Consider the following 15,477-nt stretch of genomic DNA (forward strand, 5'->3'; position numbering starts at 1 on the left):
CTACTTCAAAACAAGTTCATAAAATATTTATCAGCACCTGAAAAGGAGTGTTTAAGTAGATAAGGCATATGTGTGAGCAAGTTAACTTGGCAGTATATGGTTTGATTAATTATGGCCAATTAATGACAGAAGTCCATCAGTGTGCAGTCATTTTTCATTCTGTGACTTCCATGAGTCTGACACTCATACTACCCGCTGATAGCATGTGTATTATGTTTCAATCAGAACACTTCATTACTCATTTTATTTCCATTGTCTTTTTCTATGTGGCTGTTTCATAGCCCATGTATTTTTATGTTCATTTACACTACCTCATTTTTATTTATAGCTTGGTTTTACCCTGGGTGCTTTGAGTCAGCACACTTGCTCTTTTTAGCAATTCACTGCTGCTCAGGGCAATAAAAACTAACCTTTTGGTCAAGTGGCCACTGTGTCAGCAGGATTCAGTGTTTTCAGCAGTTCTTTGAAACCAGATGAGTTCTTGAAATAAAAAAAAATGAGAGACTGACGGAGAGTTGGCCACCTGCCAAAATGGCTGATAGAAGTAAAAGAGTTACAGCCAAATAACTGCCCAGCTTTTGGCAGATGGCTAGTGTTAATGTGCAGCCTTGGCTCTGCTGCACACTTCCACAGCTCCCCATATTCCCACCTCACAGCCTCTTCCTAATTATGTTTCCTCGCAGTATGGAGCCCAAGATTATTACGCTGCGTTTCTGTATGTCAACGTGAATGGGAATCAGCCGTGGAGGCATCTCTACTGTTTCTGCCGTCATAAGCAGAATGCAAAATAAAGCCTGGTGCGATGTGGATTATTGCTGAAGCTACAGAATAATGTGTTCTATTGTGATCCGGCACGAGCACTGAATTTACATCACAGACATAACTGAAGGAGGTGTTGTGGTTTCTGTCCCTCCATTATGAAGCAATGCAGACAGATAGCTTTCCCTCTATCACTGAGGCAGCATCACACAGGCATTATGTGTTTAGTCTATTTTTGCATAAACATCAGTTTTGACTGGACTATTATGAGTGTCTGCACTCTGTTATTTTTCTCTTTATTTTTAAATGTGCGGTGAGCAGGCACTTGGGCCACTGTCTGACAGACAGGCCGACCCACTATCAGCTGTAATTGCCAGAGGATCAGTCATCCCAAGTGCATCAGGTCTGTTGCTGTTTCTATGCAAAAGGCAGACCCGGGGCAAGACGCTAGAAGACCTGACCCAAATCTGTCTTTACATAAGGCCCTGCATGATGGAGACGTTGCTCAGGGAGCAAATAATTAGATTATTCAAATATCATAATGCAGTCAGTCATATTGGCACTGCATAGTGTGTAGCTGAGCTGAGGCTTGATTAAAGGCAGCAGGGAACAGAGCGGAAAGATGAGAGGGGAGAGATAACACTCTACAAGATTTCATAATTGATCTGGAAGGAAGGCTGTTTAATTGATCTAGGATGCTGCACAGGGTTGCAAGCATTTCCGGATATCAAATTGGGTCAGCAAAAATGCATAAAGTAGCCAAGTAAGAGGAAGCGCTGCAAAATCGTGAGAAAGTGGTGAAAATGCTGGATGCGTGTATGAATGATGAGGCAGGAGCTCAAGATACAGGTGCGCACCTGTCGTGTTGAGGATCATATCTGACAAAAAAATGATCATGCAATGTCTAACTGAAAATAAAAATGGACATTGGAGAGGAATTAGTCTTTGGTGTTATAAGCTATCTAGCACTATTACGCACAAATATGACAGAAGCATCACCTGCGCGTCCAATATACACACACATCCCCGACGATGAGGCAATCCTCTGCTTATCAAATCTAAGACAAAGATGAGAAAAATCTCATAACATACCACATGTGAGGTACTTACGTGCCATATTGCAAAGAAGATCAGTGACACACAGAGGACCAGCGACAGCATGTAGCAGAAGGCAGCAAAAGTGAACATAATTGAAAGGGGAAACGGTGGATAATTTCCCAAAGAAGCAACATCTAAAACAAAAAGAGGGGGGCAGGAAGAAAGTTCTCACGGTGCCATGAAAAGCCGAGGCGGTACCGGCACCATGACTTCGTCCCTCTCAATGTTTGCAACAAATTGTTGCAGAAAACCTCTCCAGATGATCAGCGGTGCGTCCACCCAGCAGCGGTGAAAGTCAAAGCCGGTCTCAGATCAGTCCACTTGGCATGATCAACGATCAGTGTGCGCAATCTTGGCGAGATGATCATGTAATCATAGAAACGCAGCTGTTTTCTCACAAATGAGTGTAAATTGATTTGAGGAGGTTATGCGCAAAACCATCCGGGTGAGGTGAATTGGTGGGTAATCCATTCAGTAGCAGCAGAAGAAGCCCTGCTTGTACGGGTATCTGTGCTGTGATGATGTTAGTTAGGAGAGGGGCTCCTCGTCACTTCAGGCACAAGGCGTTAATAAATGCTGTTTTCTCTCCATCACAAACCTATCAGCAGCAGCGCGAGCAGAGAGGCGCGTGAACAGGTGGATTTAAAAGAGCAGCACCGTGCGTGCGTGCGTGCGTGCGTGTGTGTGTGTGTGTGTGTGTGTGTGTGTGTGTGTGTGTGTGTGTGCGTGCGTGTGTACAGTATTTGGCTGGTGTGTGCGAGTGTTCAAATTTCTAGTTTTACAGGCTCTTGCTATTAAGGTTAAATATGCTCTTAGTGCAGTTTTGATCATTTTTTGGTGCCAATCTGAACATTTGGAACATTTTGCGCATGATTCTGGGTTTAGTTATGATGCCCACGTTAAAGAGGCGACCACCAACATATAGGACCTCATATCACCTCACAAGTATGCTGTGTTCAAAAATATCAGACTCATAATCTAATGCAATACACAAGCTTCAGAGAGAAAGCACAAAGTCCAAACTTACTGAAATAGAAAATGAAGAGAATAAATAGAAATATTGATTGACGCATTACATTACATAACACATTCCCTAAACATTCTTGCAGACAGATAATTTGGATTTTATGAAACAACAACAGCAACAAACTGTTTCCACTGATGTCCTTGAAGAAACTAACCCATCTACTTGGATTGAGGGATATAGTATATTAGAGACTGGCGCCACCGTCTGACTTTTTTAAAAATTGCCCACAATTGCATCCAAGTGTCTCACATGCAGTATAGTATACAGCAATAATCAATCATTCAAACAAGCTTACAAGCTAATATCACCACCACCACCATGATGATTATGATGATGATGATGATGATGATGATGATGATGATGATGATTTATATTATTATAGTAGTAGTAAGCCTATTTACATATAGAGCATTTTTCAAGCAAGATGCACAAAGAGAAGCAACATAAACAGTAGCTGGATATACAGTAGGCCTATTCAGGCAGCAGGACCAGTGTGCAGCTTCAGTGGTCACTACGCTGTTCAGACTGTAAAGCCAATGAGGCAAATGTGTGATTTTAGACCATATAAACAAAACTGACTGGATCTCACTTGACAGCTAATAAAATAGTCCGCTAAATCTGAAATGGACTTTTTATGAAAATTAGACAGATTTCCAAATTACTTGGTGTTGTGTAGGCTAATTTTTTTCCTGGCATGGCTTATATAACGATGAAGAACTGCAACTGCTCAAAGACGATTGATGTCACAGGAACATGTAATACATCGTAATGCAAGCTTTATTGTGAAGGATGGTATAACCGGATATCAGGCAGCTATTCTTCATAACTTGACGGTTGTACTTTGTCGCCTAGCAACAGCTGGAGACAGTAAATTGGACTGTGGCTGCTACTTTTGACTTGCTGCGTTACCACAAACGGAAATTATTGTTTGCTAATGAAACAATGACGACATAAACCGTCGAGTTAGCCGCGATAAAGAATTCAATCTTTCTGGCGTAATTGAGTTTTCAGTAGGAATTTGTAACTTTGCTGGAATTCATCAGTCACAGAGGAAGTGTGGAAGTGTTTATCTACCCTACAGACTGCACCTGACACCGGACGCTAATTAATAGAGTAAGTATGAACATTTTCACTATGAAGGACGCTCATTATGACCCAGAGTCTGAAGAGAGATTTTCTTAATGTGGCGTTGAATTATATAAGTTAATAGTAGGCTGGTAGGAGGATAGAATGGAAAGTAAAAACTGTCTGTGCTCACTGTGTGTATCTGCTGTTTTCAGCTTTCTGTTTCCCTGTAAAAATCAGACTCAGGAGCTTGTAATGGCGCGAGTTAATGACAGCTAATCAGCTCCAGGTGTGCCAGTTAATTGCCCAGTTTTAGCTGTTAGGTTGATGACGTAACAGGTTTAATGTGTTCAAAATATGACGAACATCAGTTTTTATTTTTCATTTTTCCAACCTACACCATTTCATATGGAAAAACCAAAACAAAAAACAAACAAACAAAAAAAACCCAAAAGGGTTATTATCCTGTTAATTCAGTTATTGTTATTACAGGTTAAATGTTGACCTTTTGTTTTTTGACTGAAAACACTTATAAACTGAAACTCGTGCTTTGGGACTGTACCTGTATTCAAACCTTTAGGAATGACCTGAATAACTTTTTAAAAACATTAGACATTAAGACAAAATCAGAATGTAACTGTTATTTGGTATTTTTACCAATGCCCCCCCTCCTTTTTACAAACTCAAAAACTATAAAAACTCGAGTCTAAAAAAATTAACTTTTTTTTTCAATTTTACAGCAATATTTATTTAATTTTTCTCTCATTTCAATACACACCAGTGATCATGTAACCAGCTTTAGTTCTTTAGAAGTCTCTGATGATTGTTCCAAAGCAAAAGTTTGTAACAGTGAAAATGCCTCTGAGCTGTTTTGAAGTAACTCTTTTACATTCTAAATAGCAGTGGATCTTTTTTTTTTTTTTTTTTTTTTTTTTACCAGTATCTTATTAAATACTCATCTGACATCCCAAAAAAACTATTCCACTTCATCAGTGCATACTCTGCATTTACAGTATGTGTACAACAGGCTTAATGAAGAATATACTGTAGATTTGGATACACTGTGACAAACATTGAGAAGAATTCCAACAACTTTGAGACGGTTTTACAGTTTATTGCATTGTGAATGCATTCCTATTTTGTATTCAAGTGCTCAATGAAATAAAAACAGGCAGAAGTCTAAATTGCAATCTTACTCCTCTCAGAGCATCTTCATGTGAGAGCTTTGTAGTCCAACACTTAAGGCTGTTATTCAGCCCTTCTAATGTAACAGAAAATTGCTGCAGTGCAGCCTTTCATTCTCAAGCAGCTAAAGATCCTCTTTAACCTCATCACACACAGACACACACTTCTGTTAAGTCACTCCAGGACTCTCGTCTTTGTTGCCGTGACACTGCGCTGTCAGTGTTATTCTTCCGCAACACATGTGGCGATATGACAGCACCGACGGCCACTTTGTGAGGCGTCAAAAAGTTGTTGTGTCAGTGTCAATGAGAGACAGACAGCAGGCCTGCGAGTGGGAGAGACAGACAGGTGGACACAGACAAAGACCGAGGAGTCTGCACGGCAACTAGTGATGCAGCAGGTTAAGGATACAGCGCTGTGTCATTGCTCAGCAGTTTCTGACAGACGTTTACTTTCTTATGTGTGTAAAGTCCGTCATACCGACACGTCTGAGGTCGGGTGCCACCATTGACAGAACACATCATGGTCCAGAAGCATTTACACATGAATGACCATCATAATGACCAATCATTATGATGAGATTTAAAGGGGCACCCACCAAATTTATATATGAGGATCAGTTACCTATACAGCATAGGGAGTATTATTTAGCCTGTGGTTGTGTTACTCTTCTGTGACTCTGGACGAGCTTTGTCAGGTCTTTTTTACATACATTATAAAATGTATTGCATACATCACAAACTAGGCTTGTGGAGTTGAAAGACATAGGTGAAGTTTGAACAAAAAGGTCAAGTTGCATTATGGGAATTGTAGGACGCTGTGTTTTGATCTTGACCCTTAGGGACTAAGCATCGTGATTTCTCAACCTCTGCTGTATTGATTTTTAGCATCTTTTTTTTATCTGTCTCTTCACTTTATCAGCTTAATGGAACTCCAATACTGAGTACGCTATTCAAATAGTTTTTATACTTACAGTACTAGTCAAAAGTTTGGACATATCTTCCTTTTCAGTTGAATGAGAAAGTGTATCCAACAGTATTGCAACTGCTGGTTGGGTTTTCTTTGCCCTCGTTGAACTTGCTTTGCTTTACCAATCAACGTATTGCTTGTTGAAATAAACCACTTATGTTTAGTTTAGTTTTATGTTTAGTATTTAGTTATTATTATAACAAAGGTTCAGGAACAAGACTACGCCCCTCTCTCGCACTAATTCAATCATCCGTGCATACCTATATAAGCGTGTCTAACCCCTTTCTCTCCTGTTCGTCTCAGTTCTCACGCGACCTACGACACGCTTGCATCGCACACGCTTACCTCTCGCCCGTGCTCCATGTTCCTCAGCAACATACCACCACGACTAGATCCAGCAGTACCAACGAGATACATCCTTCACCACCACATCCACATGGAACCCTTCTCCTCCAGACACCGTGCTCTGATCAGCTGGAATCCAGACGATCCACAAGCATCCACGCAAGGGCCCACTCGGACGCGGCTCTTTTCCAAGTGATTAACATCTTCAACCGGATGTTTGCTCACCTCCGGCGAGCTCTCAAGAAGATGGTCGTCCCACTCCTACGAAACAATGATAAGGACAAACTTTCCAACCCTATGCAGACTCTTCCATCAACCCTCTTGCCGGCTGCTCAAATCCTTCTGCTCTTCCAGGTTCATTTTCCGCCGCCGGGCTGATGCACACCGATGACGTCACAACGCCGCCTACTACAACAGAGCCCAGACTTCTTCAGCCCTGGCTGAAGGCCAGGCTGAACTCCAAATACAAATCCTGTTTCGCCGAACCGACAACAAAGCAGGTTCTTCCTGCTCCTTTCTGCCTCCACCCATGGATGTATAAAGAAAACTGGATACAGCGTCGGAGGCGGGGCCCTCTTCATTCCTAGGAAAGTTGCTCAGTGGCGCATGAAGCAATAAAAAACCTACCTCTACGCTTTTGGCTCCACCACTGCTTCTTTTCATTCATTCAACCTTTATTTACATCTCGAGATATTATTGAGGGTGTACCCTCATTTTCAGTGACATTGACTGACTGTATCAACTGCGTTGCCACAGTGAACAATTTTCATTGCAATCGTTTCATATCAATTCATTGCTTCAGGGAGCCTGGTTTTCCTCATCATTAGTTGATACATAAGGAAGCCATAGAACTCTCTTCTTTCTAACCCCCTTCATTTTGTATTTGTTTTCGTTTTTGTTTCATCCCTGTGTCCGCAGGCTGCACAATCGACCCCTGCACATACATCCCCTCATTCCAGCATCCTTTCCTCTTCCTTTCCCTCAGCTGCAGCTACCTCAGCGCTTTCGGCTCCACCCGCCCCCGCAGCTCTTTTCTTCTCTTTCTTCCCATACTGGTCCTGCTGTTACCTCAGCCACAGTCACACCGAGCCACGGTGCTCCCTCTACTGGACCCATTCCATTTCCTCCTGTTCTATCCCTGCCCCCCCCCCCCCATTCCCCAACACCCAACTGTATTTTCTTCTAACGTCTCCATAAAACTGTCCTCAGGGGCACCATACCTAGCCTTCTTTCATGCACACTTTGGCATGTTATCTGTAAGTCCGAACCACATCATATGCCAAACGTTCGCCCCTCACTTCAGACTTCCTGGCCCACTACCAAACTCTCCGCACAGGCACAAACATCGACAAAGTCAGTCCACATTCCTAACCGTACTCTGGCCAATTCTTCCGCACTGGAGCCGCTTCAACCGCTTCCAAATAAGAAATCCCAGACCACCTGTTAAAATTAAAAAATAAAATTCTTGACCGCTAGTCTTCCCAAGATTCCATACTTACCTCAGCGACATTCAAAGAGCCCGTTCTCACTTGGTCCAATGAAGTTAACTTTGGGGGATGACGAAGCAGAGAGCTCATCGAGACATGTCCCCCACCCTGAGTCTCGACCCTCGGGTTCCTAGACGCTCCAGCCTCTTTGTGATTCCATTTGGTCCCCGGTCATCCCCATGCCATCAACCCCCTTCATCCCTCTCTGTGACCCCATCATCCCACTGTACATGACCCGGACCAACCTTCAGCTCCCATTCATCTCCCCGGCAATCGACCCCCTTCATCCCTCTCCTTGACCCCCATCCAGCCCACCATACACTATCCTCATCCAATCCTGAACCCTCTCAACAATCCAAATAAAACTACTTTTTATACTGTTCAAATTGCGTAGTCTTTGTTAGTGAAAAATCAATTCGTGGTTTGGAGTTGGTGTGCAAGTGTTACCTTTTCAGACATGCTTATAACATGGCTCTGTGGATAGCAATGCCGGTCCGTCAACAGGCCTTTTTCACAGCAGACATTTTGACTTATCATAGCAGCAGAAGCATAAGCATTCCATTCAAGGGTCCATGACAGTCATACACGTGAACCAAGCACTTTACTAGGGTCATGAATTTGGAAGAACTAAATGGGATCCAGCTGTCATTAATGTTATTAATCACACCTGTTCTATTCCTGCTTTGACAGGTTAAAATGTCTACTTTGAGAAAAGTCTATTGGTCTCTCACTCCACCAATGTGGTTCAGGTTTGAAACAAGGCAAAAACTAAAGTATCACTGCAAGGAATGCAAGATGTTAAGATACCTTGCTTCCCAATGATAAAATGATGATATACCACTGATAAAGAACTCCATTCATTACAGATCAAACAAATACTAATCAACATTTAATCCAGTGCATCTAAAAGCATAAAAGCAGGAGGTGTTAGGTTGTCACCCCTTTTGACTCTTGGGAAAACATGGTGAGTATAGGGAAGTTAGAAAAAAGAAAGCTAATGTTTAAAGGACCAAGTCTAAATCAATAAGGATGAATTAAACAGTAAACTGAATAAAAACCAACCCTGGATAGTGTGCGCTAGCAATGCTACAGATAAAGATGTTATACTCGCTAAAACAACAAATGACAAGCATGGTAAGAAATACATAAATGTGACAAAGCTGGATATGACTCCCCTGTCTTCCTTTCTGTTGTTTGCTTTAATGGTATTGGGTGTTTTATGTGTATTGTGTGTACTTGTTATTTATTGCAAAAAAGTCAATAATAAAATAGTCCAAAAAGAAAAAGAAAAGAAATACATAAAAGTGTAAATGGGACAAATGGTGTGGTCTCACCCACTTTGTCACACCATCTACTAAAAATTTGCTCAAACGATGGAATGCTCATTTTAAAATAACTTTCGGGGTTATACTGATGCCTCCAAAGCAGGTCATGGACAGTCAGCCGTCAGTATCAGCTGCCTTGGGGATTCATTTTTATCACAAGCTAAATGCGTCAGTGTTGGCCTTTTTACAGCTTTTTGTGAAAGCAGAATTGCCAGAAATTGGCAAAGCCTCTAGTTTTATGTTTGGAAAGCAGCCAAGGCCATAATACACTCAATTCCCAGTAGGTATTTCAAATGGTGTTGCATAGCAACTAATAATCCTTTTTGTCCAATCAAGAAGCTTTTCTACACTGTTTTCTAATTGTTATACTGTATATCAGAGGGAGCACTTTACTGAGCTTTACTTCTTCTCTGGAGCAGCTATTTGATATTCATGCACAGAAGGTTCACACCTTTCACACCACAGTTCCTCATAAAACTGCACATCACTCATCAGCGCTGTGGTAGAGACTGGTTGTAAGAATCTAGAATTTTCACAATTTAGATTTTTGCCTGAACATCTGGTGTTCACAGGTGTGTTCAGGATACTTGTAGAAGCAGGATGGACTGAAGGCTCAAATGCACTGAAAGTGATAATTGACACATCAATTGCTATATGAGCATCAATTGACGCTCCTATGGCGCACTGCAGGCATCAGATTTGAAATGCCAACACCACAGATCCAACACAGGTTTTTCATTTTGTTCTTTGTATTAACCACTGCATTAGTTGGATATCATGAATGAATGAAAAGGAGAAATGCAAAGGAGGAAAATGAAACTGAAACTAAGAGCATCTGTGTCCACAGTAAATCATCTGTTGACTATTTGATGGTTATTTATTTGTGCTTTAAAACGTAACTGACGTGAAATAATCAGAATAGAATGTTTTATTTCTCTCATTCAGCGGTTTTGTTCTCACTACCACTCACTCTCCTTACTCGACCATAGCTGAGCTGTCTCTCTCTCTCTTGTGCTATCTCTCTCTTTTTCGGCTGGAGAGAAAACAGCTTTGGTCGCTGGGTCCTCATTTGACACTCTAAAGTCGAAACAAGGTCGGAGTTGCGGCATCAAGACAGTTTGACGCGCCTCATAACGCTTTTAGTATGTGTTCGGCCATTAAAAACAATAGGTGTACTTCAAATCGCGCGCATCAGACACGTCCAGTGCATTTAGGCCCTAGGTGTTAGATTGTGGGCTGTGGTTAAGGATGCACTAGATTCAGTAGAATGCCTTTGTTGTGTTTTAGATGCTAACATGGAGCACAGGGAGCAGTGTACCCTTAACCCGGGCCTTCGCCAGGCCCAGGCTCACAACATCCAAGCTGAGGAAACCTGTCCTGTGCAGGACTCTCCACTTCAAACCACTGAAGTCTCCAAGAGCAGGAAAACACAAAGTCAGTCTATAAAATGTAGCTGTTTAAATTTTGACTAGAAGTATTCAAATGTACATAAGGCACATGAAAAAGGCACATCACTCTGTGTTTAAAGATAATATTCTGTCTTTCTTTTTTAATGTTTGAGGAACACAAATATTAAACATTGACTACATGATCACATAATCTCTTATTTACAGGGACGTTGCCCTGCCATGGAGCAGTTGGAGCCAGACCCTACTGCTCCCCTGAGTACAGCCCTGACTTCTACAAGTTAGACTCAACATTACCTCACAGCAAATTTGGGTGAGTTACAATTTCTTCAAACAGTTTTATTTATAAATCTTATGTTGACAAAGGATGAAATTACATCATGTAATGTGAAAGGTGTAGCAGATGTCAAACCAACAGGTCTTTTAGCTGTTGGTTTGGTTTTACAGCCTGCAGGTGAGCTATTTTGCCTCAGTGAACCTTTTATGGAACAAAGTTTCCAGTAAAAAAGCTCAGATAAACCTGCTTTACACTACCTGCCCAGCAATAAAAGTCACACAGTGAAAGTTACTCTACACTGTTATACACTGAAACAAGCGGAACAGGAGATGTGTGACCAGCAGATGGTGCACTTTTCCTTTTTATCCATGAAATGGAAAAGAGAAGCAGGAGCTGAAGTCCACAGAATGAGATTTTACAAACAGTATAACAGTATTTTGTACTCTGATTCCCCCCCTCCCCTATTCACAACCAAACTATTTAGAACAAACTGATCCTTCTTTCAGGACGATGTTACATATGAAAACAGATACCTTCATTCCTCTCCAGCCTTCTACCAAAACACTGTGAGTTGAACTCTATTAGCCCTTATTATTATATTCAATGTTTATATTACATTATACTTGATAAAGTACTTAATTTGATGATTTTATGGTCATTGGTGAGTTGAGAGCAACATTTAACAGAACTACTATTTTGTGTGTGGAGGTAAATACAGCCTCAAAAGGTGGCACACAACAGGATGATAATGTGCTTTGATTTGAAATTCAGAAGTTCGAAGTGCAAAACATTTTGATAGAACAGAGGAAAGGGGATAGTGAGGGAATAAAATAAATCGTTTTTGGCCTTCATTGACAGCGTGCCTTATTTAGAGAAAAAGAGGCTCCTAGACAAAGAAGAAGAAATCCAGGAGGTGAAGCAGCTGGATGAGTGGAAGCCTGCTGTAGGCATCTTTACAGCAGTGCTGGAGGGTTTAGATGACAAAGCCAGTTAACACTTCACACAGGCACTATAGTGTTTACTGTACACTCTTGTTTTCATCCGAACATTGTAAGAAATACACATTTAACACAGCTATATCTGAAGTGAAGTAAAAGTATCATATGAAGTGTGTCTACCATGTCATTACTCTTGACTTGCTGTTTGAACTGTTTTGTTCACACCCACTTTTCTGGATGTTAGTTGATGCTCCTTGTAATCATTTTGTGTGAGTCATCAGTTTGTCTCTCCATCTCACTCTGCCTTTTTCTCTATCATGTAGCAGATCCTTATTTTCCAAGGTATGGTAAGGCTAGCAAGGCTCTAAGAGTAGCTAAATCACCAGTAGGGTGTTTGATCTGTTCAACACTTTAATATTGTGGCTATAATGAACACTGCAGCGTCTAGGAGACACTCACAGGACTTTAGACTGTAAGAACCAGACAAAGACATGTTCCAGTTCACTCACATCATGTAAGTGTCCAACAAACCTCTAGAACCATTAAACCACTAGAACTATATTTGAGAAACAACAGATAAAACACTGAATAAAAAACAAAACAAACCTGGATCCAATTAAAAATGTATTTATGTTTAATCACAAGACAATAAAAGAGGGTCAATTAAGAATTTCTAATGAACTGAACTTGCATGTCTTTGGAGTGTGGGAGAAAACTGGAGCACTCTGAGGAAATCCACAGCTGGTACATGCAAACAGCCCCCCCTCTACAATTTTCTCCCCTCTCCCCCTTGTTTCCTTGTTCCTTTCCCTTCCTTTCCTGTAGATGAAAGGTGGTTTTTACTGTTTATTGTAGGTGAAAGGTGTTTTTTTTTGTTTTTTTTAGAAAATAGGAAAGTCCTTCTTTATCAAGGCTTTGCAGAGAATGCAGACATCAGATACACATTATCTTTATGGCAATGTACATTTAAGTTCAAATGAGATGCACCACCATATCAATGATAGAAAACGTTGCATCCTACAATTTTCTAGAGAGACCTGAAACAACCTTCATAATAACTAACAAACCAAACATCATATACATTCGCTGAACAAAGATTATGAAAATAAAATGCACATTTCTCGCTAGAAATGTCATCAAAACGCATTTTGTGCTGAAACTATCCTAAAATATTGCCGACAGAAACTTGACCGTCATGTGACATGGACGCAGGCCAATAGAAAAGAATAGTCCAAAAAAAAGTAGGCTGAAACTAATACGTTTTGCACTGTAGACCAATGTAGCTAATATACTTTTTGATGTGAGACTAGACATGAGTATTTCCATTTGATGCTACTTTATACTTCCACTCCACTACATTTCAGAGGGAAATATTGTACTTTCTACTCCACTATGTTCAAATGTTCAAATGATCCAATATTTCAGCAAAAATCAAAGATTAGAGAAAAAGTCTAAAACACTGAAAACAGATTTGTGTATCAGAACTTTGTTTTTTCTTCTTTTCTCTCCCATTAATCATCTCACCACCCTTCAGATTTATCTGCTGACCCTTTGGAGGGGCCTGACCCCTAGGTTGGGAACTAACTGTATATAAATTAGTTGAAACTAGCTCCACCTCCAGCAGCTACAACAGTAACATTCTGCTTAAACACTGATGCTTCAGTATTAATAATCTAATGATGTCATAACTAACTAACGACTTAGAGCTATGCATGGTTTTAAAGGGGTGGCCATAGTGGCCAGAGCCACCCCCACAATCTGATCGGTCACCCCAGATGCCACTCCAAAATTTCTGTCAACTCATTGGCTTCCACCTCCCTGTGGGGCAAGCATTTGGCCAGCACGTTTGTTCTTACCTGAGACACTGTGCAAGAGGCATGACGGGCCCCAGAGATTTGACTCTCACTGTCTCAAACTTTGGGAATCCCCCTTAACTTCAGTCCCATTGCAGCGACATCCCCCCATAAGGGCCCCCATCTCATTGGTGTCTCTGTGAGCAGCATTACATCCAGGTAACTACTATTTGCATTGACCCACGTTACACAAAATAGAGAGGAATTATCCGTCCAAGAATGAAGAAAGAAAGAGTTGGAAGAGAAAGGAAAGCAGGACAGTGGTAAGTGGAGTACAAAATGACAAATGATGATGATTGATAATAGTAAATGGTATAAGCCAAAAAGTTAGTTAGCAAAGATACATGATATCATGTAACATGTAGCCTAGGAGTTTTAATGCTTTAGGAGTTGGTAATAACTTGACTAATGCTATCTAGCAAGCTAACAGAATTGAGCTTGCTAGCTATTTACGTTGAGATTATATGAGCCTGATTAAAATCTAATGTAAACTAAATAAATAGTTTTAGCTTTGGTAAGGTTTGTGAAACTAGCCTGTGAAACTGATTAAAGTTAAGTAAATCAAATGGAATAACTTTTAAAAAAGATGATAGGATAATATAAATAATAAGGCCTGAATATATTTTGATTATACTTCATGAATATGATATCGCTGCTTAGTGTTAAGCAAGCTCCCCAGGTCCTGATCCTGATGAATGTGAGTTCATTGCATCCTAATGGTATTGATGACATATGCCATGTCCTCTAAAAATCATCGTGACAATATGTTCCCTGTTTTTTTTTTTTCTTTTCAGGTCCATCAACTTCCACCAACCCCAGCACTTTAGTAACAGCAACTCCAGCACCACCTGCTCATGAAGAAGACACAACTACCACCAGCAGCTCCACCACAACACAAAAAGAACCAGTCCCCCCTCCAGGTCCTGATCGTGGTGAATGTGAGTTCATTGCATCCTGATGGTACTGATGAGATATGCCATGCCTTCTAAAAATCATCATGACAATATGTTCCCTGTTACCGTTTCTTATCAGGTCCATCAACTTCCACCATCTCCATCACTTTAGCAACAGCAACACCCCCACCCATAACTAAGGAGTTTGTTCATTACTGTTCAGGAGTCAGATAAGAAGATTATTACATTTGTTTTTTCTGCTAATATTAGTGTGAAGAATGTTTAAGCTAGATGTTGATGAGCACTGATCTCATAATGTGGGGTTTTGTTCCCAGAACGAACTTTAATGAGTTAGCTTTTAATTAATTTGCATTTGCTATTTATATATATATATGTTTTATATATATTTGTATACATTTTTACTTTATACTTTTAAGTTGTTTACATTTATCCTACTTCATTTATCTTATACCTTTAATATAAAACTATGTGTTTTTAAAGTAACTAAGGAGTTTATTACATTTGTTTTTCGCTGTTAATATAAATGTGTTAAAATAAAAATGTTTAGATTCTATAAATGCTTTTTGATTAATAGCTGATTATTTAATAGGCGTTTGGGGAACGTATGTCAACGAAAGTTGGTCAGAAGGGCTCGGTGGATTTTCTGCCTGGGGCCCCATCAGACTCTAGATTTGCCACAAGTCCACATCTCTCCTCCCACAGTCTGTAAATTCTGGATTATGATTATTACAGGTGCTGGTGATATGAACATGCCAATTGTTTAATCCAGATAACAGATAAATACAAATACTGTACAATATCTGTACTTATTAATCATATCCACATTTAC

At 40.4% G+C, this 15,477-nt stretch overlaps 2 protein-coding genes across 14 annotated transcripts in view; one reads left to right on the plus strand and one right to left on the minus strand.

Annotated features, from left to right (window-relative positions):
* The window catches only part of cnih3 (cornichon family AMPA receptor auxiliary protein 3), a 91,013-nt gene extending 88,446 nt beyond the window's left edge, over positions 1 to 2,567 (minus strand). For all 3 annotated transcript variants that reach the window (XR_006398304.1, XM_044330039.1, XM_044330040.1), the window contains exon 1: positions 1,870 to 2,567. Coding sequence is in view for 2 of the 3 variants with exons in the window: in XM_044330039.1 (XP_044185974.1) it covers positions 1,870 to 1,947 (78 nt within the window). In the remaining variant the exon portion in view is untranslated. The remainder of the gene's footprint in view (positions 1 to 1,869) is intronic.
* A 1,120-nt stretch (positions 2,568 to 3,687) lies between these two features.
* LOC122999841 (spermatogenesis-associated serine-rich protein 1-like) overlaps positions 3,688 to 15,477 on the plus strand; it is an 82,090-nt gene continuing 70,300 nt past the window's right edge. For 2 of the 11 annotated variants that reach the window (XM_044377130.1, XM_044377132.1), the window contains exons 1-4: positions 3,689 to 3,997; positions 10,548 to 10,694; positions 10,874 to 10,979; positions 11,450 to 11,509. In XM_044377130.1, the coding sequence (XP_044233065.1) occupies positions 10,556 to 10,694; positions 10,874 to 10,979; positions 11,450 to 11,509 (305 nt within the window). In that variant the 5' untranslated portion in view covers positions 3,689 to 3,997; positions 10,548 to 10,555. Of the gene's footprint in view, positions 3,998 to 10,547; positions 10,695 to 10,873; positions 10,980 to 11,449; positions 11,510 to 11,801; positions 13,111 to 15,477 lie in introns of those variants that run through there. The other 9 variants (XM_044377138.1, XM_044377137.1, XM_044377135.1 and 6 more) reach the window with 7 other exon arrangements.

The sequence above is a fragment of the Thunnus albacares genome, chromosome 16, assembly GCF_914725855.1.
Source record: "Thunnus albacares chromosome 16, fThuAlb1.1, whole genome shotgun sequence".
Lineage (NCBI taxonomy): Eukaryota > Metazoa > Chordata > Actinopteri > Scombriformes > Scombridae > Thunnus > Thunnus albacares.